This window comes from Notamacropus eugenii, chromosome 3, assembly GCF_028372415.1.
Source record: "Notamacropus eugenii isolate mMacEug1 chromosome 3, mMacEug1.pri_v2, whole genome shotgun sequence".
NCBI lineage: Eukaryota > Metazoa > Chordata > Mammalia > Diprotodontia > Macropodidae > Notamacropus > Notamacropus eugenii.
This window is the reverse complement of record NC_092874.1, coordinates 347,858,426-347,885,978: the sequence shown is the minus strand read 5'-3', so window position 1 is coordinate 347,885,978 and position 27,553 is coordinate 347,858,426. Positions and strand designations below refer to the sequence as shown.

General features: G+C 37.4%; 1 protein-coding gene across 1 annotated transcript in view; it reads left to right on the top strand.

Annotated features, from left to right (window-relative positions):
- Positions 1 to 8,799, top strand: part of PGGT1B (protein geranylgeranyltransferase type I subunit beta) — a 61,962-nt gene extending 53,163 nt beyond the window's left edge. The window contains 1 exon segment of the mRNA XM_072597205.1: positions 5,849 to 8,799. Coding sequence (XP_072453306.1) covers positions 5,849 to 6,030 — 182 coding nt within the window. The 3' untranslated portion in view covers positions 6,031 to 8,799.
- The last annotated feature ends 18,754 nt before the right edge of the window (positions 8,800 to 27,553 follow it).

The window sequence follows — 27,553 nt, the reverse complement described above, 5'->3', positions numbered from 1 at the left end:
TGGCCCTAGCTCTGGGGTGGTGGTGGCAGTGGCTGCTTTCAGAACTCTTGGCCCACAGATGGTGGGGGAGGTTCGAGCAACTGATCAGTGGGGGATTGCAGGGATCTTTTTGCTGGCACTGAGGCAGGATTTTCTTGCTTTGCTGGTTCCTGAATCTGGGTTATAGTTCTGGGTGGTGGTCCTGGGGTGAGGAGGACCATTAGCATGATGGAGTTTGTGGTAGCAGTGAAGAGGAAATCCTTGTCACAGTTCCAAGGCAGAAGAGAGAACTTCTGGTTACTCACAGACCAGAAGAGAAATAAACACCTTTCCTTTAATCATACCACCTTAGAAGAACTGAAAGTTTATAGGTCCCTAGAAGTATTTCTGATAACAGCTGCACAAAACCCCTGAAGCTTGTGACAGTACACCCTGCACACTGGAAGTAGAGTCTTACCTTAACAAAGAATTAAAAAGCCAAGTAATTGGCTAGGAAAATGAGCAAACAGCAGGAAAAAAAATTCAGACTATAGGATCCTACTTTGGTGACAAGGAAGATCAAAACATACGATGAGAAGAAAATAACAAAGTCAAAGCTCCTACATCCAAGAAAAATATGAATTGGTCACAGGCTATGGAAGAACTCAAAAAGCATCTTGAAAAATTGGGGAGAGAAATGAGTGATGGAAGAAAATCATGAAAAGCCACCCAACAGCTTGCTAAAGGAGACCCCCCAAAAATACTGAAGAAAATAACACCTTAAAAAATAAACTAACTCAAATGGCAAAAGAGGGCCAAAAAGCCAATGAGAAGAAAAATGCCTTAAAAATCAGAATTGACCAAATGGAAAAAGGAGTCCAAAAGGTCACTGAAGAGAAGAATTCCTTAAAAATTAGAATGGAACAAATGAAAGCTAATGACTCACAAGAAATCAAGAAATTATTAAGCAAAACCAAAAGAAGGAAAAAAATAGAAGACAATGACAAATATCCCATTGGAAAAACAACTGACCTGGAAAATAGATCCAGGAGAGACAATTTAAAAATTATTGATCTGAAAGCTATAATCAAAAAAAAGAGTTTAGACATCATCTTTCAAGAAGTTATGCAGGAAAACTGCCCTGATATTCCAAACCAGAGGGGAAAATAGAATTTGAAAGAATCCGTTGATCATATCCTGAAAGGGATCCGAAAAGGAAAACTCCTAGAATTATTGTAGCCCAATTCCAGAGTTCCCAGGTTGAGAAGAAAATATAGTAAGCAGCCAGAAAGAAACAACTCAAGTATTGTGGAAATGCAATCAAGATAACACAAGATTTAGCAGCTTCTACGTTAACGGATTAGAGGATCTAGAATATGATATTCCAGAGGTCAAAGGAGATAGGATTAAAACCAAGAATCATCTGTCCAGCAAAACTGAGTATAATCCTTCAGTGGAAAAGTGGATATTCAATGGACTAGAGAACTTTCAAGCATTCTTGATGAAAAGAACTGAATAGAAAATTTGCCTTTCAAATACAAGACTCATGAGAAGCATGAAAAGGTAAACAGGAAAGAGAACACATAAGGAAACTTAGTAAATTTGAACTCTTTACATCCCTACACGGAAAGATGATAATTGTAACTCATAAGACCTTTCTCAATGTTAGGTAGTTGGAGGGAATATAGATAGATAGAGAGAGACTGGGCACAGGGTGAGTTGAATATGAAGAGATGATATCTAAAAAATAAAATTAAGGGTTGAGAGAGGAATGTACTGGGAGAAGGAGAAAGAAAGAGGTAGAATGGAGTAAATAATCTCGTATAAAAGAGGCAAGAAATAGGTTTTATAGTGGGAAGAGAGGGAGGTGAGTGTGTGATAGAAGGAAGGGCACATGGGAGGAGGGGGTAATCAGAAGCAAATACTTTTGAGGAGGGGCAGGGTCAGAGGAGAGAATAGAATGGGGGGGCAGAATAGGATGGAAGGAAATATAGCTCTTTCACAACATTACTATTATGGAAGTGTTTTGCCTGACTACACACATATAGCCTGTATGGAATTGCTTGCCTTCACAGTGAGGGTGGGTCGGGAGGGAGGAAGGGAGAGAATGCAGAACTGAAAAGTTTTTTTAAAAAAATGTTAAAAATTGTTTTTACATGCAACTGGGAAACAAGATATATAGGCAGTGGGGTATAGATATCTGTCTTGCCCTACAGGAAAATAGAAGGGAAGGGAATAAGAGAAGGGGGAGTTGATAGAAGGGAAAGCAAATTGGGGGAAGGGATAAGCAGAATGCACACAGTCTTGGGGTGGAGGGAGAGGAGAGATGGGTAGAAAATTTGGAACTCAAAATCTTGTGGAAATGAATATTGAAAACTAAAAGTGAATTAGTAAAAAGAAACAAAATAAAACAGTTATGTGTAGAGGCAAATTAAGGATTATTGAGGGTCCTTAAAAACATTCACAGCCTGAATGCCATAATAAAAGAAAACTATCCAGAACTTCTGAATATAGAAAACAAACTGCCAATTGAAAGAATTCATAAATTACTTCAGAAAAGATTACAAAACTACAAATTCCAAGGCACATGGGTTAATAGTTCCATTGAGGTACAGTGTGCAACAAGTTCTGCATGTGCCTAGGAGAAAGACCTTGAAATACAAATTAAAGGAAATTGGAATAACAGAACTATCCTAAACCCACAGAAAATAAAGGAAGAAATGGAATTGTGTTCTGTAGAGTGCTGGAGCTCAAGGTGCATCTCAAGACCTACCCTACAAATTTGAGCCTACTATAAAATAAAAAAAGGACATTTAATAAAATGGGTTTTGAAATATTCTTAGAAAACTCGACCTGAATAGATGATTTACATCTCAAATAAGTCAGACAATAGAAAGATAAGAAAGGTAAAGAAATATATCAACGAAGGACAGCAGCAAAGTAAGAACAGAGATCATTAAGAGAATTCTTTCTAAATGTATTTAAAGAGACAAAGGTGAAAGCAGAAGTCAAATCATGTTGATGGTAGAGAAGCAAACCTGAAAACATCATGGACTCAATCTCAAAATACCTCACCCATGGGAGAATGAGTGTTTCTTGTGGGACTAAAAAATGAGAAGACTTAGAAAAAGATGAAAAGTAGAAAGAAGTTGCAGGGGAATATGTAATGTATCATAATCAAGTCAGCGGCTAATGGTGAGGGGAAAATAATTCCTGTGGTCTCTCAGAAAGAAGAGAGCCTTTAGGAGAGAGATGGGCAAAAGGGGATACCTTGTATTCCAGGTGGGAGAAGTACCACTGATGAATGTTCCAATGGGAAAAGGGAACCAGGGTCTTTAAAATGGGTATATTTTGTAGGGATTTGATGCTTAGAAAGACCACTTATCCTGTTTCAGGAGAGTCAGAGCTTCTGGGGACAACTGACACCCAGAAGAATGGGAGGGAGTAAAAACAGGGTAGGGATTTTTAGGATAATGGGAAATGACCAAGGAGAAACTAAAGGTTAATACTGAAGTGCATAATTAAGGACATAGGAAGAATCTTATCTTCTCTCCTACAGGAATTGGTATTTTTCAAAGAGGCATAACTGAAACAGCGGGCAGTTAGCAAGCTTAACAAGGCAGTAACAAAAACTTTAGAAAAGAATCCCAAATCAGTACTTCAAAAGCAATAACCACATTAGGAATACAGAGAGTAAAGGACTGAAGAATATAAGCGTCATTGATTGAAGAATTAAAATCAGAATAATGAAGAGTGAGGTAAAAAATACTTTCTAGGAAAGGGCCCAGAATGCCCCCCCCCCCCCAAAAAAAATTGAAGGGGAAGAGAGAGGGAAATTTTACTCCTCTTGTTAACTAAAAGGGACAAAAGAGAAAGATCAAATGACCAAATAAAAGGAAGAAAGAAGAAAGAGCTAATGGGCAAAATTCCAGAGGGAAAGAGGTAACAAATGGGGCCTGGAGGGAGGATTCTGTGTGAGGGGAGCAGGCCCAAGAATGAAGGCACGCAGCTTCACTGGGAGAGGTCATACTGTTCTTAAAAATTAGAAACAAGCAGCTTCTGTTCACTTAGAGCTGTGGGGAGAGAATTCTTAACCAGATGAAGGAAACAGGCAGTTACAAAAGATAAAAACATAATTAATGCATCTAGGATAAAAAAGGAGGTACTCAAATGGGGGGGAGGAATCTTTGTATAATTTCTTTTGTAATTGTTTGATGTCCAAAATACATGAACAGTAAATATATGTAATTGTTTCATGTCCAAAATACATGAACAGTAAATATACGTGACCAGTAGTCATTTCCCATTAGATATGTAGTCAAAGGATACGAGCAGTTCTCAAAATAAAAATTACAAACTGTTCACAACCACGTGAAAGACTGTTCCAAATCACTAATGATGCAAATCACAACAATCTTGTGAGTTTCTACTTCACACCCTGCAGATTGACTAAGATGTCAAAAATGTCAATACTCAGTTTTGAAAGGATTGTCAGATGATAGGTACAATGATGCTTTGTTGATGGAGCTGTGAATTGATACACCCACTTGTTGAAAAGTGATTATGGAATTTTGTAAATAAAATAGTGACAGTCCGTAGCCTTTGATGCAGAGATTCCTTTATACTTATACTCCAAAGAGGCTATTGATAAGACCTCCATATATAGCAAAGTATTTATTTATAGCAACACATTTTGTGATAGCAAAGAATTAGAGGCAAATTAAATACCCATCAGTTGGGGGAAGGCTAAACAAATTGTCATACATTAATGTAATGGGATAGTACTCTGTTGTAAGATGATGAATGTGAGGAACATAGAAAAGCTCTTTATAAACTGATTCATAGTGAAGTAAGCAGAACCAGGAAAACCATGTACATAATGACTGCAGCAATGTAAATGGAAAGAACAGCTCCCCCCCAAAAAGCTCAGAAATGAATATTGTAAAATTATATGAATCAAGCATTCCCAACCTCATTTGTCTTGGCCCCTACCCCTGCTCTCCATCCCTCATTTTTCACCTGTGAAGAGTTGCACGTCATACATGGTTTTGGACTTTTTGAAACAAAAGTAGGAGCAATGGGTGGAAGTTGCAGAAAGTCAATATTAGACTTGTAAGGAAATTCTTACCACTAATTAGAGTTATTCAGAAGTGGAATGGGCTGCTTCCAGAGGAGGTAGATTCTCTGTCACTGGAGACCTTCAGTCTGCCAGGACAGGAGTCTTGTTCTTGTAGGCAGTGGTGTCAGTGGTCTTTACAATCCATTCTAACTCTGTGATTCTGTAAAAATTTTCCAGATGTTAACTTTTATACAATATGATGTTTGAGATTTTAGAAGAAAGACTTTTTGGAAAAAGACTGTTAACAAAATTGTTTTACCATTCTTTGCTTCATATGTGTATTTTATGTTACTGGTCACAGACTATTCACTAGTAGTTTAAATTCAGTCCACACTTGCCTTTTCTTCCCTCTGTCCTTGTAATGTACACATTTCCACCCATTTCCACTCCTCTTACGGATATCTTGACTGTCCTTTAAGACCCATATCAGGTGGTTCCTCATCGTTATTTCCTCTTATTTCTACCACCACCACTCCCCAAGCAGGAAGTTCTGTCTCTCTATGCCTATATGATGCATTTCATATTCTGTTTTGTATTTTATTTGTGTACATGTCTTATCTCCCCATCTACAGTGTTTGCATTTACGTCAGTCTGTTTTCTTCAGTGTTCTGTTCCCCTGTAGCTCTAAGCAAATTGCATTACACACAATTGCACTCAGTAAATGTTGGTTGAATTGAATCAAAGAATGGTAATATGCTGTGCACTTAAAATGTCTTACAGTATATGCCAAATTAATAAATAGCCTTCAAAATATCCATATTTTACTTTCAGATGCTTTGCATGCATACTTTGGAATTTGTGGTCTCTCACTGATGGAGGAAAGTGGAATTTGCAAAGTTCATCCTGCCCTGAATATAAGCACACGGACTTCTGAACGCCTTCAGGATCTCCATCAGAGCTGGAAAACCAAGGACTCTAAACAGTGTTCAGAGAACGTGTATATTTCCACGTGACTCATTTGGGTTTTGTGGGAGGGGAATAGGGTCAGTAATTGATAGCATAATATTAGACTAAGGCTAAAAGCCACGCATAACCAAGTGTGCTATTTTTTTTTAAGGGATAGAGTCATCCAATCAAATCTTAAGCTGGTGTCACTTTGGAATGTAGTCTTGAGCTTAGCCCTTTGCACTGTGATTCAAGAGTGTTTCATTTGTGTTGAAGTTTGCCACTGTAGAATCTGATGCTTCTTCAAGTGGCTTATATTTCTTAGAAACCCCTTGAAGCAAATGAACAAATGTGTATTTGTTAAATTTTTTTAGAAGTTTTCAATACAAATCATATCAAAGTGCATTAATCAAAACGTATCTTTAAAACAAGTTTATACTTCATATAACACTGACAACCTTCCAGAGACTGCTTGATGGCCTTTTGCAAAACTTGATTTACCTATGATATATAGATAAGTTTGGGGATAAATTATGTTTCAAGGAATTATTCTTTGAAAGCGCTTGTTTTCAAAATTTTTTAAATGACGTATTCTGTCTTTTCCTTAAGTTGGTGTGCCATTTAAAATTATAGGTCCTACTTAAAGAAGTTCAGTAATAATTTTGTACCAAGAGGAAGTAGGCTCATTAATTACAATGAAAGCTTTTTAAAGAGATATTGTTATTAAAGTGTTTAATTGAACCCCTGTACAGTAAGAGGACAATATAAATGGAACCATATGTAGTTTGTGAGAAAGCATAATTTCTTTAGGCAGTTTTGCTAGAGTGGGGTATAGTCAGAGTGGGAAAGAATTCCCATTTTTGGTTTCAGTTTCAGAATATTTGTTCCCTTTTACTTTTCTGAGAGAATGGAACAACCTTCTTAGAAAACTAAGGTTATTAACACCAGGTAATAGTTTTTTAAAAAAAATAATAATATTATGCTTAAAAATCAAAATTTTATGATTGTGGTATTTTTGGCCCCTTGGGATTTTGTTGATATTTTGCCTCTAATCTATCTGTGAGCAGCAAATGGTGCTTCCCTGGTTTAACAATCCATTACTTAAGCAAGTTGAAACCTGCATTCAAGAATATAGTAAAACACTTTAGAAGAGCACATGTACGTATAAACAACGCCATCTGGCATGATGGTTAAAACACTGGACCAGGAGTTGGGAAGGCGAGTTCAAATCCAGCCTCAGACACTTAGCTCTGTGACCTTGGGCAAGTCACTTAACCTGTCTGCCTCAGTTAACTTATTTGTAAAATGGGGATAATAATAGCACCCACCTCACAGGGTTATAGGGAGGATGAGATGAGAAAATATTTATAAAGTGCTTGGCAAACCTTCGGCACAATATAAATGCTGTTATCATTACACATTTATGTATATGAGTGTATATACATGTGTGTGTGTATGATGTGCATTGTTTTCTGATGAGCCTTTTTATAAAAGAAGGATTGGCCGAGGCGTCTGATGATGGTTAAGAGTGAGGTTGCCTGGTAAGCTGGTTGTGTTAATTGTTTAAGGGAGATGGCGCGATGATTCGGAGTCTTTACTAGCGACTGCTTTCTCTGCAGTTCTTGTCTCCACTACACCAAACTGCTCAAAGGTTGGGTAAGACCTCCCTCCCTCTTCCCCTCTAAAAGGTTGTCTAATTACTGCAGTCCCGAGGGTGGGGAAGACCTTAGGAAAGGCATGTTTTTTTTTTACATGTGATCAGACTGTTATATTTTGTATATGCAGTGTGTCCTCAAAGTCTTAGTGCAGTTTGAAGTTTTTTTTTAAAGCTATTAGGACTTAAAACTGCACTAAGACTTTGGGGACACCCTACGAAAATAATCATCATTTTAACAAAATTACTGGTATCATGTCTAGGTAGTGTTTGAATTTTGTTTTTCCCAATTTATCATCAAAATTACTCTTTAAATAATACCCTTTTCCAGAAAAGCATACTGTAAGTGTAAAGAAGTGATATCCTGTGAAATCCACAAACTGGTGGTTGCCACCATCAGACTTATTTGACAAACTTAACTACGTCATTTTTCTTTTTCTTTTAATTGGGAAAATAAAAATCTAACTCTGAAGAAAAACAGTGGCAGCGCTAAAACTTGATGCTATTTCCTGCTAAAAGTTGATGCTGTTTCCTTTCACAGACAACCCTTCCATTTAAGCTCTGTCTAATGGCGGTGCATCACAGACATTCTAGATTTACTAGTGCTTTTCTGCATCAATTAAGTCAGTGTATATACGTAGGGTTGGGGAAAAAAGTCCCAAATTTAGTGAATATACATAAAATAACTTCTGTGTTAACTTATAATAATATTTCTAAACAAAAATTGAGAGATTTCTGTAATGAAAGGGCCCTAGTTCTTGAGACTTTCAGAGAACTCTTTTAATTCCTCTGTGACTTGGTTAAACATATAAGCTTCAATGATTCATTATATGCTTATTATTAATGGCTCTTTTGTATCTTTAGTTTTATTATTGGACCCATCAATATTAGCTTTCCAAAGCAATGTATTATAGATGCACTATTTGACTAAAAGTATTCTATAGAAACCACTTCTAATTTTTCTATTCAGTTTTACAAGAAAAGTGTTAATGAATACAATTGTGTGTGTGTGTGTGTGTATGTACACATTCTTTACCAGTAGTGAAATAATAGTGAGGGAAGAGAAAAAGCAATAAAGTAAAATAAAACCTCAGACACCCCCAGCTAACTTTAGTTAACTGTATTTTTTCTGACATTCCACATTTAGATGAGACATTGATAATAAAACATGGTTTCTCTACCATCAGGTATTTAATTTTTGACATTTTTTAAAGAAAGCAGAAAACTTTATGAATCTTACTTTCTAATTGCAACTTGTTTTTTGAATTTTATTTTTGAAGTACAGACAGGTCCAGGCTTACAATACCCCTCACATGTTCTAGCCAGGATCACTTTGCTACTTTTTCCTTACTACCATTATTACCATTGTGAATCCTGGCCCCTTTTAAGAAATGGCTTCCAGCCATTGCTACCTAGTAGCCTATCTCTTCTGCCATCCTTACTCCCCACCCCAAACTACTCTCACTAGCAATTTCCTTCTCTTTTTCCTTATTTTTCTCCCCTCTCCACTGCCACTGTTGCTAGAAACCTCAATGGAGGCTTCCTACTCTCTCTCCTCCATATCCTACTGCCATTGACTCTGGAGACCCTACACTATCTTCCAGAACTTCTGATTTCCATTCTAACTTCTTTGCCTTTTCTACTTTGAAATGCTTTCCTCCTCTAGCTATGTCCTGTCCAGCAGCAGAGCTACTAGGAATAGGAAGGTGCTCTGTGCTTCCTTTCTGTTCTTCTCACTCTTCCTTTTCCTTTCTCTTGTTGGTGGAGCTACCAAGGACCAGCTCCTACTGTTAGAACTGGTATAGGGAAGAAAGAGCAAATTGTGTTCTTATTTCCAGAGCTAAGTCGGGAGGGTTCTTCCTGGTGTCCTGAGTTATGGTTTTCCCACAGACACAATGGTAAAAGAAGGTACTGGTTTTTATAGTGTTATTCATATTATAGTTCAACTAAATTATGGCTAAATAGACTTTGGTGGGTGGGGGGTTACCCTAGAAGCCCAACCTATATTTATAATATTCTTCCCATGAGAATACTACTTCATTCCAAGCAACTTTCTTACAAGTGTATTTTGTTTTGGATTTAGTGAAAAGAATGTTCAATTTGGAATCCTAGAGCTTAGGCTCAGGTCCCAGAACGGATGTTTACTTTTCCTGTGTAGCCTTGGACAGAGTCACTTCACTTCTGGATCTCAGTTTTCTCACTTGTGAAATGAAGGTGTTGGACTGAATGACCTCTAACATTCCTTCCTCTAAGTCTGTGATCCCATGATTCCTGAGCTTGATGCATGTTAAAGCCGAAACTCTTGAATCTTTTACATATTCTGCATCTCTCTCATTTCTCTTCCCAGTTTTTCCTCCATCTCTCTAACTTGATTTTCAAAATCCTTTCTGAGCTCTTCCATGGCCTGAGCCCATTGAATATTTATTTTGCCTGTTTGGGATACAGAAGCCTTGATTTCTATGTCTTTCCCTGATGGTAGGCATTGTTCTTCCTCATCCAAAAGGAAGGGAGGAATTATCTGTTCACCAAGAAAGTAGCCTTCTGTGGTCTTATTTTTTTTTTCCCCTTTTCTGGGCCCAGCCAGTGACTTGCCTTCTGAGTTTTCTTTCCACCCCCACCTCGCCTCCGGATCCTCCCAGTCGGCGCTTGGGGTCTGAGATTCAAATGCTGCTTCCCAGCCTCAGGGCTTTGGGTGGGGCGGGGCTGCTATTTAGTGTGAGATTAAGTTCAGGTGCTTGGGTGGGGGCAGGGCCGCCTCACGGGGCTCAGTTCCCTCAGGGGGTTTATGTGGAGACCTTCAACAATGGATCCAGGCTCCTGCCTGCTTGGGGAGCCCCTGTCCGCTGCTGCCCCCTGCTGCTGCCTCCTGAGGGGGCCTGAGTTATGGAGACACCCCATTCCCCTCTCAGCCACCCAAAAAGACTCTCACTGACCCCCACCACCCGTGGGTGGAGGGACCTGAGCAGCCACTGGAGATTTCCTCCCTGAAGCCCGCCCGGATCCCGGATCTGCTCATCTCTGTGCCTTGCGGCCAAGGCAGGGCTGAGCTCCGCTCCAGGTCCTGTGCGCAGCAGACCCTTCGGGTCAGCCGTCCAGGTCTCTCTGGAACAGCAGTCTCCTCCACTATGTTGTTCTGTGGCCTCAGCTGCTCCAGAATTTGTTGGGAGTTCCTCCTTACAGGTAATTTATGGGCTCTGGGTTTGGAGCTAGCATATGTGTGTCTTTCTACTCCACCATCTTGGCTCCTCCCCCCATCTTTTACATATTCTGTTACAAAATGATCCTTGGCATTCAGCATGATACCCCGGAGATACTTCAGAATTTTCAGTCATCAAGAAATACTGATATCATTGTTCTTACAGAGTCAGGAAAGAAAGATCAACACAAATAGTGGAAGCTAAAACCAATTAGGGGCTTCCTCACCAGTGACCCATTGAAGTATTTTAGTAGAAGTTATCTCATATATATTGAAGCACATATATAAATGTAAATTATTATTATTGTACTTTATGAATTATCTTTTAAGAAGTGGGAAAATAAAATTCTGATTTCATTGGGACTGCCAGTGTGGAAATTCTTTCCACTAATGCAGATCACAAACTTGTCTGTGATTTAATCTTTGAGAATTATCTGCCAACTGAACTCAATTTTAGATTTAAAACTCAGAGAATCTTAAAGTTGGACGGGACTTTGAAATTACAAAACTAGTAAATAGGTTCAAACCTAGATCTCTGCTGACTTCAAATCCAGCAACACATTTTCCACAACACTCCATTGAATTCCTCAAAACTCACACCTAAATGAATGGAGAGAAGTAGAAATTGATCTAGTCAAATAGAATCTTTTTTAAAGTAGAAAACTCAGGCGTAGCAAAGCCAAGAGATTGTGGAGAGAGGACTAGAGCCCAAATTTCCAGATAACTACTTTAGCACTCTAACATTCCCAAGTATTGCTTTACTAAGAATGTGAGATAGTCACTGAAGCTGTATGGAATTCTTCTGATGAAGAAATTGAAGTGGGAGTTATACTGACTTTTAGTTTATGGCTAATTCTGATCCAAAGAAGAATGCATAGTATGTTCTCAGAGTGAAGCCTGGAGAAAGAGGGAAGAAGTTCATTTAAAATGTTCAGTTAGAGAAAGTAGTCATCCATAACTTTGGACTATATTAATAAATATTTGACTTTTTGTCTTAATCTTAGCACTCAAAATATTCATGATTTCATGATTTCTTTAAAGTTATACAGAAATAATAATTCTCAGCTACATCATAAACCAAGTAGATTTTCCTTTATATTTTAGCTAAATTATTGGTTGCCAGTCAGGCAAGTAGTATCTTCCATTTTTATTAATCTTGGTATGGAAAATTTTTTTCAGTCTAAGGGTAGGAAAAATAGTGTGGCACAGTGGATAGGAAGCTAGCCTTAGAACCTGGGTCCAAATCTTACTTTCTCACATAACTAGTAAAATGATGGAGAAGTCATTTGACCTAAGTGTCCAGGTAACTCAAGACTACAAGTTACAGATAGGGAGGGCAGGGAAGTTTCCAGACAATGAATTCCCTACACAGTTGACATTACCGATCCAGAACCACTCCTCCTCCCCAAAATGTAGAGCAAAAGGCTGCTAAGTAGAAGCCAAATCACAAAAATTAGTTGCACAAGGGCTTTGTTTTTCTGGTTTGGTGACTTCAGTGTATTGATCCACATGTAATAAGCAGCAAATATACCACATGTTCCAAAGCAATCCTCCAAGTTCCCCCGGGGGGAAAGAGGTTTTTCTTAATTCAGTCACAAAGTGTAAATGTAAATGTAACTGTAAAAAATTGAGTAACATCAACAAACCCATGCAAAGCCAACAGAAATGTTAGTTCCAAAAAGGAAGGATATATTTTCCTCAGTTTTTTTTATTCTACATGTTATAATAATTATGACAGTCATAATAAAGAGAAATATTTCGACTCGGAATGGATTAATATATTTTAAAATCTAAGGAACTCAAGGCTCGCCCCAAAATAGCATGCCTTGCAAATTGGAGCATAATCATTGGTGAGAAAAGTGGACACTCAGCAAAGAAGTTTCTGAAGAATTCCTGCAAAAAAAGAAAAAGATCCGGGCAGGGTATTCAGTTTTCAAGTACCCTCGGACTGTAGCGACATAAACATAATACAAGTCTCATCAGTGAGGGGAAGAGGGAATAATAAGATTATTGTAAGTGCCTGTTGTGTGCTGAGTGCTGCGCTAGAAAAATGCACTGCCAGTTAACAACTAAAGAAGTGCAAATGAAAGCAACTGAGTTTCTTCGTACCTGTAAGACTGGCAGTCAGCAAATGGGGAAATAGCTGCACGAGTGCACTGTTTAGGTAGATTTATGAATTGGGCCAGCCATTCTGGAAAGCAGTTTGGAACCATGCCCAGAAAATTCCCAAAGTGTGCAGACCCTTTAACTTATCTGCATACCCTAAATAAATCAAAGGAGGAAAAGATGTATGTGTACAAAAATTTATAGTGGCTCTTCATTGTAGCCAAAACTTGGAAACTAAGAAAGTGTCTTTCTGTTGGGGAATGGTCAAACAGATTGTATGAATATAATGGTATCTTATTGTGATAGAAGAAATTATGCAATAATTTCCTTCAGAGAAAACTAGGAAGAGCCTCTCTTTTACGGAGCAAAACGATATACACAGTAATAACATAGGGTGGTTGGTTGGTTGGTTGTCCTTCATTCTCAAAGAGGACCAAAATGACATCACCATGATAAAGTGAAGTTTCAGCGTCCCTGACTGTGGCTGATCGGACCAATAGGAGCTTGGAATGCTCCGCCACAGGTTGGGCGCAGAGTCCGTGTGAACATTTGGGGTGGATACTCCAAATCTGTGCATCCTACATTTACTTTGTGTTATCTCAGTTCTGCTTTGCTCATAGAGCACAGTACCTTTTCTGATGTGGGCATGCCATGCTGAGCAGTCCTGTGCCAGTGTCTCCCTTGTCACACAGTCAAATCCAGAGTTCCTGAGAGAGACTTGAGAGTGTCCTTGTATTGCTTCTTCTGACCACCATGTGATCTCCTACCCTACTTCTCCATAAAATCGTCTTTTTGGAAAGCGTATAATATAGGAAAAACAATAACAAAAGGCTGGAAATATGATCACTACTGACAAACCATGTGTACCAAAGAATGAAGGTGCAAGATAACACTCGTCAGAGAAGTAAACTTAAAATGCAGAAAGAAATAAAATTTTGGATGTGGCAAATGTAGAAATTTATCTGAACTATGTAGCAATGCAAATAAGGACTTTAATTTGAGAGTTTTCAACTCAGTGAGGAAGGTAGTGGAGGGATGTATTTAAAAATGCTTAAATGAAAAATAAAAATAAACTTAAAAACAAATAGAAAATTGAATAGAAGACAACAAAAGGCAATTCAGAAGAAAACAGAAGTAGAACAGCTTTGAATATAACATGGAGATTATTATACATTTTAAAAAAGTGATGTGAAATAAAGAAGTTTCTTATACAGATTTCCTTTTTTGGGTTCTGTGTCTATGGAAATGTTCTCTTTTGGTGTTTAAGTTCAGAATTTTAAAATAAGGTTGGTAATCTTTTGCCCTTCTTCCCACTAGCAATGCCAAATCACCCTATTCTCTAGATTCACTTCATTTTGGCTCTTCTTCATGCACTGCATATTCCAGCCAAACTGGCCTAGTAGGTATTCTGAACTCAAAATTATATTGCCCATCTTTGCATGAACTGTCCCTGAAACCTGGAATGTATTCCCTTAACTCCACCTCTTAGAACCTCTAGCTTCTCTCAAGTCTGCCTTCTAAGAAAAACCTTTCATTATTCTCACCAGCTATTAGAGCTGCCTCCTTAGATCATCTTGAATTTGTCTATAAATGCACATGTTGTATCTCCTCAGTAGAATATAAACTCCTTGAAGAAAAGGATAATCTATTTTGTCTTCTGCCCTACATTGTGTAGTCCTAAGGTATTATGTGCCTTGCGAATTTTGTTTAGTAGTGGTCAGATTCTTCATGACCCCATTGAGGGTTTTCTTGGCAAAGATACTGGAGTGGTTTGCCATTCCTTTCTCTAGATCATTTTACAGAAGAGGAAATTGAGGCAAATAGAGTTAAGTGGCTTGCCTAGAGTCACACAGCTAAGTAAATATCTGAGGCCAAATTTGAACTCAGGTCAGGTCTTCCTGACTTCGTGTCTGGCACTCTATCCCCTGTGCCACTAGCAGCTCCAAATTTGCAAGCTGTAGTAGGCATTGAATTATATCTTGAACCATCCTTGGGCATTAATTGAGGCCTTTCCATCTTTAAAATACCTGCTACTACTGGACAAACTGGAGGAAGCTGTCCTCCAGGCTATGACCTTTAAGAATACTCTTGTGTTCTTGTTAATGTTTAACAGAGTCCAACTGAGTGCGGAAGACTCATCTCCCTAAATTCAAATTTGACCTCCGACACTAGCTGTGGGACCCTAGGTAAATCATATCACCCTGCTTGCCTCAGTTTCCTCATCTGTAAAATGATCCAAAGAAGGAAATGGCAAACCACTACAGTATCTTTGCCAAGAAAACCCCCAACGGGGTTGGAAGTGACTGAAAACAGCTGAACAGCAAAATTCACACATTCTTAAGTCTAGACAATCAACAAAACAATAAACCAAGCCCTGATTTGTAGTGTTGGCCAGTTGGAGTTGCCTCTATGATTAGATAAAGTCTTTGGAATAATAGTGGAGGGAGAGGTGGTTATTTTGTAGCAAGTAAAGTTAGGATTTGGGAAATTCTAACATTTAAGTAGGTGGTTTTAAAATCGGATCCATCTAAGGAGCTTTGCTGTATGGGCTGTGATGACAAGAACAGTCGTTGAGGCAGTAAGCAAACAGCTTCATTCCTCCCAACCACGTCACTAATGTGCTCCGACCTTTGGTAAGTCATATCACTTCCTTTATTATCATAGAGTTCAATGATTTATAACCTAGGAATCATAAACCTTTCCATTGGTCCATACTTAGCCTCCGCAGAATATGGATAGGTTTGATTAGATTAGGTCAGTCAAGGCATTGGTGAGGCCCAGACACTATAAAGTATTGAAACACTGCAAACAGAAGACAGTATTATTTCCAACTTATTATGTGAGTTTGACAGAAAATCCAACCCTGTTCTTCATCCATTAAATGTTGACTCACAGGAAAGTTCCCAGGCCAAACTCCCCAAAGTGGATGGCATAGGGCCGAAGCTCCATAGTGCTAATAGTATATTATGCATCAAAAAAATTTAACATAGTGTTGACAGGCAATATTAACATGTCTATGATTCAAAGGGGTTTTTCTCATAATAGTCCTGGGAGGAAGATAGAGCAATTACAGTTTTATTCATTTTATAGTTCAAGAAACTGAGGTGCAGAGAGGTAAACTTAGGGTAATTTAATTTGCCTTTTCAAGAGAATTGTAGGGAAAAAGTAAATTGAGAATGAATGAATTTATTAAGCACATGCAATTGTAAAATACTGTGCTGAGCACTGGGGGTACCAACAGAAAAGTAAGGTGGTCCCATTCCTCAAAGCACTCATTCTAATGGGGGAGACAACATACAAGGAAAGTTTCAGCTGAAAATAAGATAGATCAAATCCCATGATCCTTTGGGTGTAGGGGACAAGCCAGAGGCTAACACCTACCTCTTTTTTGAATGTCACTGCTGAGAGTACAGGTGACAGAAGTGGGTGGAAGTTTTAAACATGCATAAGCATATTTAACAAATAACATTCATAGGGTTTGTCAGGTCAGTTCAATTCCAGCCTCAAGATGTTTACTGACTGTGGGTTCTTGAGCAAGTCGCTTAACGTCTGCTTGCTTATTTCTTCATTCGTAAAATGGGGATAGTAATAATGCCTACTTCCCAGGTGGGTTGTGAGAATCAAATGAGGTGTTTGTAAAGCTCTTAGCACAGTGTCCGGCACGTAGTAGGAGCTATATAAAAGCTAGCTATCTATGTCATATAAATGAAGTGGAAGGTTGGAGAAGGAACAAAAAGGGTCTATGAGACACTTTCTTCTGGAAAGGTTATTCTGTGCTGGGAATGGCTAATTCAAACAAAGGTGATTCTTTGTCTCTTAGTCATTTTGTCTAACCAAATCTGAAATTTAGATGGGGGTCAAAGGTAAAGGTAAACATTTGCCATCCTGTTTTTCTGGTGACTTGTCTTTTCTAACATCCAAAGACCAAATTATATCTGTATATTTGGGCCTTAGTATTTCCCTTTCTTACTATTCTTTTCTGTAGGTTTTTTTCTATAAATTTCTTTCCAGTTCCTCCCTCTCTCCTGTAATAGGATGTCAGCTTTTAAACTATAAAGTATGTCTAGCAAATGTCTATTAAGGACCAGTACATACATAAAATCTCTTTGACTTATCTCTACCACAGGAGAAATTGCAGAAAGGAATGAAAGCTAAAGTTGTAACCAGACAACAAAGCTTGTGAACTTGAGGCACCGTGGTGCAGTAGAATGGCTATGGAATGAGAGGTCCTGGGTTCAAACTCTGCCTCTGTGGAACCTTAGGCAAGTCACTTAACCTTTATGGGCAGGAAGGGTTTGCACTAAATGGCCTCTGAGGTTCCTTTCAGCTCTATGTCTACATTTAAATATCTCATGTCTGTCCCCTTCTCTTCACAAATTGACTGCCCTAGTCCAATAGCCTGGACTATTGCAGTAGCCTCTCATTTGGTTTCCCTTCTTCAGGCTACCCTTCCTCTTCAACCTATACTTGGCTGCCTTCACTAAAGCAAATTACGCCCCCTATTATTCCCTATTATGCTCCCTATTATTCCCTATTGCCTCGAGGATAAAATACAAGGTCTTTTGTTTGGCATTAAAAACCCTTCACAATCTGTTTCTGGCTTAACCTTTTCCTACTTTGGTCCAGCCAAACTGGCCTGTTTGGTATTTCTTGTACCTGAGATTCCATATCTTATTTCTGTGCCCTTTACAGTCGGTTCCCTGAGCCTGGAATGCACTCCCTCCTCATCTCTGCCTCTTTAGAAATCCTACCTTCCAGCCTCAGCTTAGGTGACAAATAAGGCTTTACCTGATTCCTGCATCTTCCACTCTTTACTCCCCCCACCAATTATGTACTTTGCATCTTTAACTTTGGGGCAAAAAGATTTGGGAGAGGGCTGATTCCCAAGCTGGCCTCACTCTGCTCTTTTTTCCCCCCTAAAGGAGTTTATGTAAAACTCCTTATGTTTAAAAGTAAGGGAAGTGGGTAGGCAGGAAGAAGGAACTCAGAAGCTGAGTGAGGAAGTAAATGACTGATGACAGATAAACTATAAGAGCCTATCAGAAGATCTGAACAGGTTGAAAGCTCAGGGGCCATTAAAGTTGACCCGGGGAACAAGATGGATCTCTGGATCCAATTTGCCTCCTAGTGAAAATGCTTTCTCTTCTTGGTTACGTGGCTAGTTCAACTATTCAGTTCCTTATCCGTTGTTTACAATTTAAATTTAATTTATCTTACATTAAAACTCAAGCAGAAATGTCAAGCTCTGTGTGATTTTATTTAAGGCTTACAGATAGGATAAGGTAGAGTATTCCTTAAGTTAGTGAGACAAGATTTGTTTAGCAGGAGCTATTCACATATAAGGACAAAGTGGGAATGGTTCGTGCATGTATTTTATCCCCAGCACTTAGTACAGTGCCTGGCACATAGGATCAGAACCCTAGAGCTAAAATAGACCAACTAGACCAACCACGTCACTCTGTCGTTAAGGAGATTAAGGCCCAGGGAGGGTAAGTGACTTGCCCAGGTCGCAAGAGGTGCCAAGGACAGGATATGAACCCAGGTCCTCTGATTCCAGAGCCAGTGCACCTTCCATTACATGATACTTCCTTCATAGCAGGCTGTTAATAAATATTTGGTGATCACTTGGTTGATGGATCAGTAGTGTTGTGCTTGTATTTACACCTGTGTTAACAAAAGATGATTTAACGGGTAAGGCCTTACTCCTCCTTTAGGAACTCTTGATCAAAAGTTGTTTTTAAAAATTACTCTTGGAGGCAAAGTGATCACAGTTTATCAGAGTTGTCAAATTCAACAAGTATTATTTGTGCTCATGACTGACACTTAAGTAGCTCCAAAGTTTTACAAGCACTTTCTGTAAATTATTTCCTTTGAGCTTTAGAACAATTCTCTGAGGTATTAATGAGAATTGAGAAAAGTGATGCTCAGAGAGGTTAAATCATCTGTCTGTGGTCACAAAGCTAGTGTCAGAGGCACAGTTTGAATTCAGATTTTCCTGATTCTGAGAAGTGGGCAGAGTAGCGCTGAGGGAGGGGACTTGTTAGTATCTACTATCTTCTAATCATGTTTGGAGGGCTAGTTACAGAAGCTGAGATAATGAAAAAAGCATATCCAAGAAACTAAAGATGTTATGCAAGCTTAAATTATTTATGTTAAGTGCTTCTGTATTGATCTAGTACGATTTTTCTCAGTCCCACTTTTCCCATTCTTCTCCGTTGTCATCATTCAAGAAATGTATCCCAAACTGAAAGCCTGGCTGCCTGTATTGTGATTGACTACCTCATTAAAAAGAAAACTTGCTATTTGATACAGATCCCTTGGTATCTAATAACAAGCTATGTTTCTCTTCACATATCTCATTTCTTTGGAAAGAATGGTGTATTGTTTCACAATGTACCCGTTAGGAAGCAGTCCAGCTGTATCTGCCAAGGTAGTATTACTTTATCATCGATAAGCCCAATAAATTGCTTGATGCTATGCAAAACTAATATATTAAAAATACCATTAATGTTGTGTGTAGAATGGTTACCTTATACTGGCAGTGAATTGCTGCCAAAGACTTTACTCCTTTACTTTATTCCTTGCTCAAGTATGGCAGGATTTCAATAAACTAATATTGCTGTAGGGATGCTGCACTTAGACATGAGGGAAGATAAAGCTGACACAATATCATTCCTTATTTTCCTCCTAAAAATTGGAAAAATTTGCCAAATATAAAAGGATTCCAGGTTGTTTGCCACTGCTATATCAGTGGTAAAGGATCTAAAGCAAGGATTTTGGGTTCTTGATCCTTACACAGATAAGCTGTAAACAAATGGCTGGACCTCTTGGGTCTGGCCAATTCTGGAGAAAAAAGAAATTGTTGAAAACGACTATATCTTGATTTTCTGAAGAAAACAGAAGAGTGAAGGAAAAAAAAAATCTGTTCCTAAAACTCCTGATATCCAAGATGACTTTTGGTTTGACAAAGGATCTCTCTGTCCTGGTCCACAAACAAACAGGGCTGGTTGATGACCAAGGAGGATTTTAAGAATCTCTTTGAGTTTGTCTCAAATTGTTACCAAGAGAACACTTCTTTAAAAAAAACAAGGCATCTTGTGAAATATCTCATGATAGATTATGCAACTTTTACAGAGTACTAGAGTTGACTTTAAACTCGCGAAGACCTGTGTTCAAGTTCATCACTGGATATGAGATCCCAGGTAAGTTACTTAACTTCTTGGTGCTCCAGGCAATTTGCAGAGAATATGCTAACCTGAATTGGGCAGGGCAATTTCCTCATCTAGGAGTTCCCTGTACCGATAAAATTATAGATACTGTCCATATTCTTAAGTAATCTAATGGGGGTGGGGAGGGATGCTAGCACAAACTCCTACAAACAATGAGCCAGTCCTCAGAACAGCCAGTGCCAGCTCCGGTTATCAAATATCTGAATCTAAACCCAACCCAGGCCTATTAGAACAGAAGTACTTAACAGAGCCAGTCCCTATAGAGAGTGCACAGGGATCTAGATTGTTGTTCACTTGTTTCAGTCATGTCCTATGATTTGTGACCCCATTGGGGGTTTTCTTGGCAAAGATACTGGAGTGGTTTGTCATTTCCTTCTCCAGCTCATTTTACAGATGAGGAAACTGAGCCAAACAGGATTAAGTGATTTGTCCAAGGTCCCACAGCTAGTAAGTATCTGAAGCCAGATTTGAATTGAGGTCTTCCTGACTCCAGGTCCAACAATCTATTGTGCCATCTAACTGCCCAGGGAGATAGGGTGTAGATGTAAACTATGAGAGCACTGGAGTCAAGGTAGGAGGTAGGACCAGCTTTACACCAGGATGCCAGTGTTGGGATGACTGTGCAGGTGGCTTGATACAAATATGATCTCCAAAATTCCACTGATCCTCCAGGGCCACGGTAGGGTACAGAACCAATTGCCAAATAAGGATTGAAAAAGAAAAGGAGAACAAGGCCAGTCTAGGCCTGAACCCAAAATAGACCCACAGGAGGCTGAGAGGGAAGCCAGGGAATGAGAAAGAAAGCAGGATCTTCTAGCAGTCACACCATCCAGATGTGATGTGGTAGTACTGTCAAGATTAAAAAGTGGACAGAGACAACTAAGGTCTATCCAACCCATCCAAGATGGCTAGAAGAGACTAAAAACTGAGGCTGTAAACATGAGTCAGCAAAAGAAGATACTAAATAAAATGAAGAAATAGGATGGGGTAAGAATCCACATGGTAAAACTAGAAGACAGTAATCCCACATCAGCTTTGATTACAGCCTCAGAGAAAAGATGGACAAGACTGATTGAAAAAATAAAGTACAAGATAGAAAGTGAAATGAGTTATAAAAGGAAAATGAAAAGGAGAATAAAAAATAGTTTAAAGCAGAAGGTAGAAAATCTTACCCAAGTATCATGAAATCCCTGAAAAACAGAGTGAAGCAAACTAAACTCAGTGACTCTTACCAGTAAACAAGAAATGTTTTTTTAAAAAGTCAAAAGACTGAAAAAGTAGAAGAAAATATAAGATATCTAGTATCCAAAAAAAAGACTCAGAAAACCGTGACCAACCCCCCCCCCCAAAAAAAACCCCAAAACACCCAAACCTGGACAACTATTTTAAGAAAACATAAAAGAAAGCTGATTATATCTATTAGATATATCTAATAAAACTATATCTATTAGAACCAGAGACCAATGTAAAAATAGATGAAATCCACTAATTTCTTTTTTTAAATAAGTTTTTATTGATTTTTTTGGGTTTTTATATCATAAGTTTCCTCCAATATTCCTCCCACTAGTCCTCCTAAAAACCCTCCCCCATAACAAATAGAATTTAAAAATATTTTAACATTTTTTAAAGTTTTGATTTTCAAATTCTATTCATCTCTCTCCCCCTCTTTTCTCTCAGGCAGTAAGCAATCAGATATAATTTATATATGTATATGTATATGTGTGTGTGTATGTAATTATGTAAAATATTTCCATATTAGTCATTTTGCAGAAGAAGACTCAAAACATTAAAAGAAAGTGAAAAATAGATTGCTTCAATATGTATGCAGTCAATATCAGTTCTTTCTCTGGAAGTGGATGGCGTGTTTCACCATTAGTCCTTATGTACAACATTCTCCTGGTTCTGCTCATTTCACTATGCATCAGCTCATGTTAATCTGTCCAAATTTTTCTGAAATCATCCTGCTTGTCATTTCTATAGCACAATAATATTCCATTGCAATCATATACAACAGCTTATTTAGCTATAGTTGAATTGATGGGCATTGCTTTGATATCCAATTCATAACCACCATTAAAAAGGGCTTCTATAAACATATCTGTAATAGATCCCCTTTTGGGGATATCTTTGGGATATAGACCTTGCAGTACTAGATCAAAGAGTATGCAGTTCTATAGCCCTTTGGACATAGTTCCAAATTGCTTTCCAAAATTGTTGGATCAGTTCATAACTCTACTAACATTGTGTTAGTATCCCAGGTTCCCCACATCCCCTCCAAAATTCCACATTTTCTTTTTTTGTCACAGTCACTCTGACCAGTATGAGATGATGCCTCAGAGTTGTTTTAATTTGTATTTCTCTGATCAATGGTGATTTAACAGAGGTTCCCAAACTTATTTGGCCTACTGCTCCCCTTTAAAAAAGAAAAAGTTACTCAGCATTTCCCTGGCAGTCTACTTTCTTTAACCCTTTAATGTTTTGTTTTTTTTTTAATCCGCATCATTTCAAAATATGACCACCACCCTCGATCCTTCCAGTACCCCCCCAAAGGGTGGTATCACCCAGTTTGGGAAACTGTGATCAGGGCATTTTGTCATATGACTATAGATTGTTTTTATTTATTTGTCTGAGAACTGCATGTACATATTCTTTGACCATTTTTTTCTGCTTTCTTTATAATTTTGGTTGCATTGGTTTTGTTTGTGTAAAAAATTATTAATTTTATATAATCAAAGTTATCTATTTTACATTTTGTAATGTTCTCTATATCTTCTTTGGTCCTAAATTCTTCCATTATGCATAAATCTGATGGATAAAGTATTCCATGCTCTCTTAATTTGTTTATAGCATCACCCTTTATGTGTAAATCATGTGCCAGTTTTGACTTTATCTTGGTACATGGTGTGGGATGTTGATTTATATCTAGTTTCTGACATAATGTTTTCCAGTTTTCCTAGAAGTTTTTGTCAAATAATAAATTTTTCTTCTAAAAGCTTGGATCTTTGTATTTATTATATATTAGATTACTATGATCATTTACCAGAATTTAATTTGTACCTAATCTATTCCACTGATCCACCACTCTCTTTCTTAGCCAGTACTGGATTGTTATGATAATTGCCACTTTATAATACGGTTTGAAATCTGGTGTGGCTCGATCACCTTATTTTGCATTTTTTTCATTAACCTGACATCTTTGAGCTTTTGTTCTTCCAGATCAATTTTGTTATTATTTTTCTAGCTCTATAAAATAATTTTTTGGTAGTTTGATTGCCATGCACTGAATAAATACATTAATTTAGATAGAATCATCTTTTTATTATATTAGCTTGGCCTATCCATGAGCAAGTACTATTTTTCCGTTTGTTTAGATCTGACTTTATTTGTGTGAAAAGAGTTTTATATGTTGTTGTGTTCATATAGTTCCTGGAATTGTCTTGGCAGGTAGATTCCCAAGTACTTTGTATTGTCTATAGTTATTTTAAATGGAATTTCCTTTTCTGTTTCTTGCTGCTGAACTTTGTTGGTAATATATAGAAATGCTGATGATTTATGTGGGTTTATTTTGTATTTTGTAAAGTTGTTGATAATTTCAAGTAGCTTTTTACTTGATTCTCTAGGATTTCCTAAGTATAATGTCGTATCATCTGCAAAGAGTGATAATTTTGTTTTCTCATTTCCTATTCTCATTTCTTTTATTTTTTCCCCCTCTCATTGGAATACCTAACATTTCTAGTCCATTATTAAATAATAGAGGTGATAACAGGCATACTTGCTTCAATCCTGATTGTACTGGGAAGGCTTCCAGCTTATCCCCATTAGAGATAATGCTTGCTGATGCTTTTAGGTAAATATGACTTACCATTTTAAGGTAAGCCCGTGTATTCCTAGGATGTCTAGTGCTTTTAATAAAAATGGGTGTTGATAGAGGCTTTTTCTCCATCTATTGAGATAATCATATGATTTCTGTTAGTTTTGTTATTTGTATGGTCAATTTTTAAAAAAATTTTTTTATTTATTTTTAATTTTCAACATTCAGTTCCACAAGATTTTGAATTCCACATTTTTCTTCTTATCTCTCCCCTCCGCCCACCCCAAAACAGTGTGCATTTTGATTACTCTTTCCCCCAATCTGCCCTCTCTTCTATCACACCTTCCCTTCCCTTATCCCCATCTCCTCTGTTTTCTTGTAGGGCAGGATAGATTTCCATGCCCCATTTATTTCCCAATTGCATGTAAAGACAATTTTTGTATGGTTAATTATGCTGATAGTTTTCCTAATATTCAACCAGCCCAACATTCCTGGTATAAATCCCATCTGGTCATGGGGTATGACCCTTGTGATATACTGATGTAATAGCTTTGCTATCATTTTTTTTCATTTTTTATTATTTTTATTATTTTTTCATTTAAAATTTTTGCATTAATATTCATTAACAAACATGGTCTATAATTTTCTTTCTTCGCTTTGGTTTTTCCTGGTTTACGTATCAGCACCTTATTTGCGTTGTAAAAGGAATTTGGTAAGACTCCTCACCTATTCCTTCTTCACTGCTGAGAAAAGGTATATTCCTTTTTATTCCCATGTAGTTTTCTATAGAGATTTATCATATCTAACTTTTTCAAAATTTTATGCACTTCCTTAACTTCTTTCTTGTTTATCTTTTGGTTAGATTTATATAGTTCTAAGGGGGGAAAGTTGAAGTGCCCCACAAGTGTAGTTTTATTATCTATTTCCTCCAGTAACTCATTCAACTTCTTCAAAAATTTAGATACTGTACCAATTGGTGCATATATGTTTAGTATTGATATGAGTTCATTGTCTGGTACCTTTCAGCAAGATATAGTTTCCTTCTTTATCTCTTTTAATTAGATCTGTTTTTACTTTGTTTGAGATCATGATTGCTACCATTGCTTTCTTTGCTTTGGTTGAAGTATAATAGATTTCTGCTCCACCCTGTTACCCTTACCCTGTGTGTATCTCTCTGTTTCCAATGGGTTTCTTATAAACAACATAATGTAGGATTCTGGTTTTTAATCCATTCTGCTCTCTGCTTCCATTTTATGGGTGAGTTCATCCCATTCACATTTACAGTTATGATAACTATGTATTTCCCTCCATGTTATTTTTCGCTTGTTTATCTCTCTCTTCTTCTTACCCCCCTAACCTTTCCCTTCTCACAAGTATTTTACTTCTGATCACTGCTTTCCTTAATACATGCCTTTTATCATTTTCCCCTCCCTCTTCTATTATCCCCATCCCTTTTTACTTTCTTGTAATGTGAGATAGATTTCTATTCCAACTGAATATGTATGTTATTCCCTCATTATGCAAATGTCGATAGGGGTAAGCTTTGCCCACCACCTCGCTCCCTCATCTTCCTCTCCATTATAATAGCTCTTTCATGCCTCTTGTCTATGGGATAATTTACCCCACACAACCTCCCCCACTCCTTCCAGTGTAATTTTCTTCTTCACCAGTTTATTTTGGTTTTTTGGGGTATCATCCCATCAAAGTCACCTTATATCCACACCCTCTTTCTACACATACTCCTTCTAATTGCTCTATTGTTAAGAATTACAAATATCATCTTGCCATATAAAAATATAAACAGCTTAATCTTATTGAATTTATGTTTTCTCTTTCTTGTTTCTTTTTTTTACCTTTTTATGTTTCTCTTGAGTCTTGTATTTGGAGGTCAAATTTTTTATTCAACTCTGGTTTTTTAATTAGAAATGATTCGAAGTCCTCTGTTTTGTTAACTGTCCATTTTTTCCCTGAAAGATTATATTCAATTTTGCCGGATAGGTGATTCTTAGTTATAATCCTACCTCTTTTGCCCTCTGGTATATCATATTTTAAGTCCTTCATTTTAATGTGGAAACCATGATATTTGAATTGTTTCTTTTTGGCTGATTGCAATACTTTCTTCTTGGTCTGTGAGCTCTGGAATTTGGCTGTGGTGTTTCTGAGAGTTTTCCTTTTGAGTCCCTTTCAGGCAGTGATCATTGGAGTCTTTCAATTTCTATTTTGCCCTCTGGTTTTAATATATCAGGGCAGTTTTCTTTGATAATTTCTTGAAAGATGTTGTCCAGGCTTTAAAATTTTTTTTTGATGATGGCTTTTGGGTAGTGTGATAATTTTTACATTATCTCTCCTGGATCTGTTTTCTAGGTCACTTGTTTTTCCAATGAGAAATTTCACATTTTCTTCTCTTTTTTTTTGTTTTTAAATTTTGTTTTATCATATTATCTCATAGAGTCATTAGTTTCCACTTGCTGAATTTTAATTTTTAAGGAATTATTTTCTTCAGGGAGCTTTTGTACTTCTTTTTCCATTAGGTCAATGATATTTTTTAAGGAGTCATTTTCCTCGGTAAATTTTTATATATCCTTTCCCATGCTATTAACTCCTCTTTCATGATTCTCTCGCATTACTCTAATTTATATTCCCAATTTTTATTCTACTTCTCTAGTTTGCTTTTTTAAATCCTTTTAAAGCTCTTCCAGGAATTTTTTTTGGTTGAGAACAAATTGCATTTTTCTTTGAGGCTTCACATGTAGCCATTTTGGCACTATTGTCCGGTTCTAAGTTTATGCTTTCATCTTCTGTATCACTATGGTAACTTTCTATATTTAGCCTCTTTTTCTTTTTTTTTGCAAATTTCCTGCCTTTTTTTGTGACAATGTTTTTATGTGAGAATTGGGCTCTAATCTTGTACTGTCTCAAGCTTTTTGTGTTGGGGCACTGGGTCTTTATTCTGGCTTCACTGGGTTTCAGGATTTAGCTGCTTTCTCTGCAGGATAGGCTTCTCTTCTGGCTTGTACTAGAGGGTGGGACCTCCCTGTTGGGCTTCCCTGGGTGTGAAATTTTAAAGACAAAAAAGGAAAAATAATAGGAAAAACCAAAAGTGATCAATTCATTGAAAAAGTCTGAACATAAGTACAATTTACAGCACTTGTAGATCTCTCACTTCTGCAAAGGAGTATGGAAGAAGTAACATCTTTCTTCTTTCAAGTCATTCTTGTTCATTTTAAATTTTGCAACATTCACTTTTGATTGGGGATCATGGGGTCAACTATTCTTTCTCTTTACCTTGTTGTAGTTATTGCATGTCTGATGTTCTACCCAATTCATTGGTCTGCTCTATTTTATTGATATAAGCATTTAGAGATATAAATTTTCCTCTGATTGCTGCTTTTGCTGTATCCCATGTATTTTGATGTGTTGCCTCATTATTGTCATTCTCTTTAATAAAATTTTTTATTGTTTCTATAATTTGTTCTTTTACCCACTCATTCTTTAAGATTAGATTGTCTAGTCTTAGATTAGTTCTTGTCCTATGTTCTGGTGGTCTCATATGAAATATAATTTTTATTGCATTGTGATCTGAAAAGGATACATT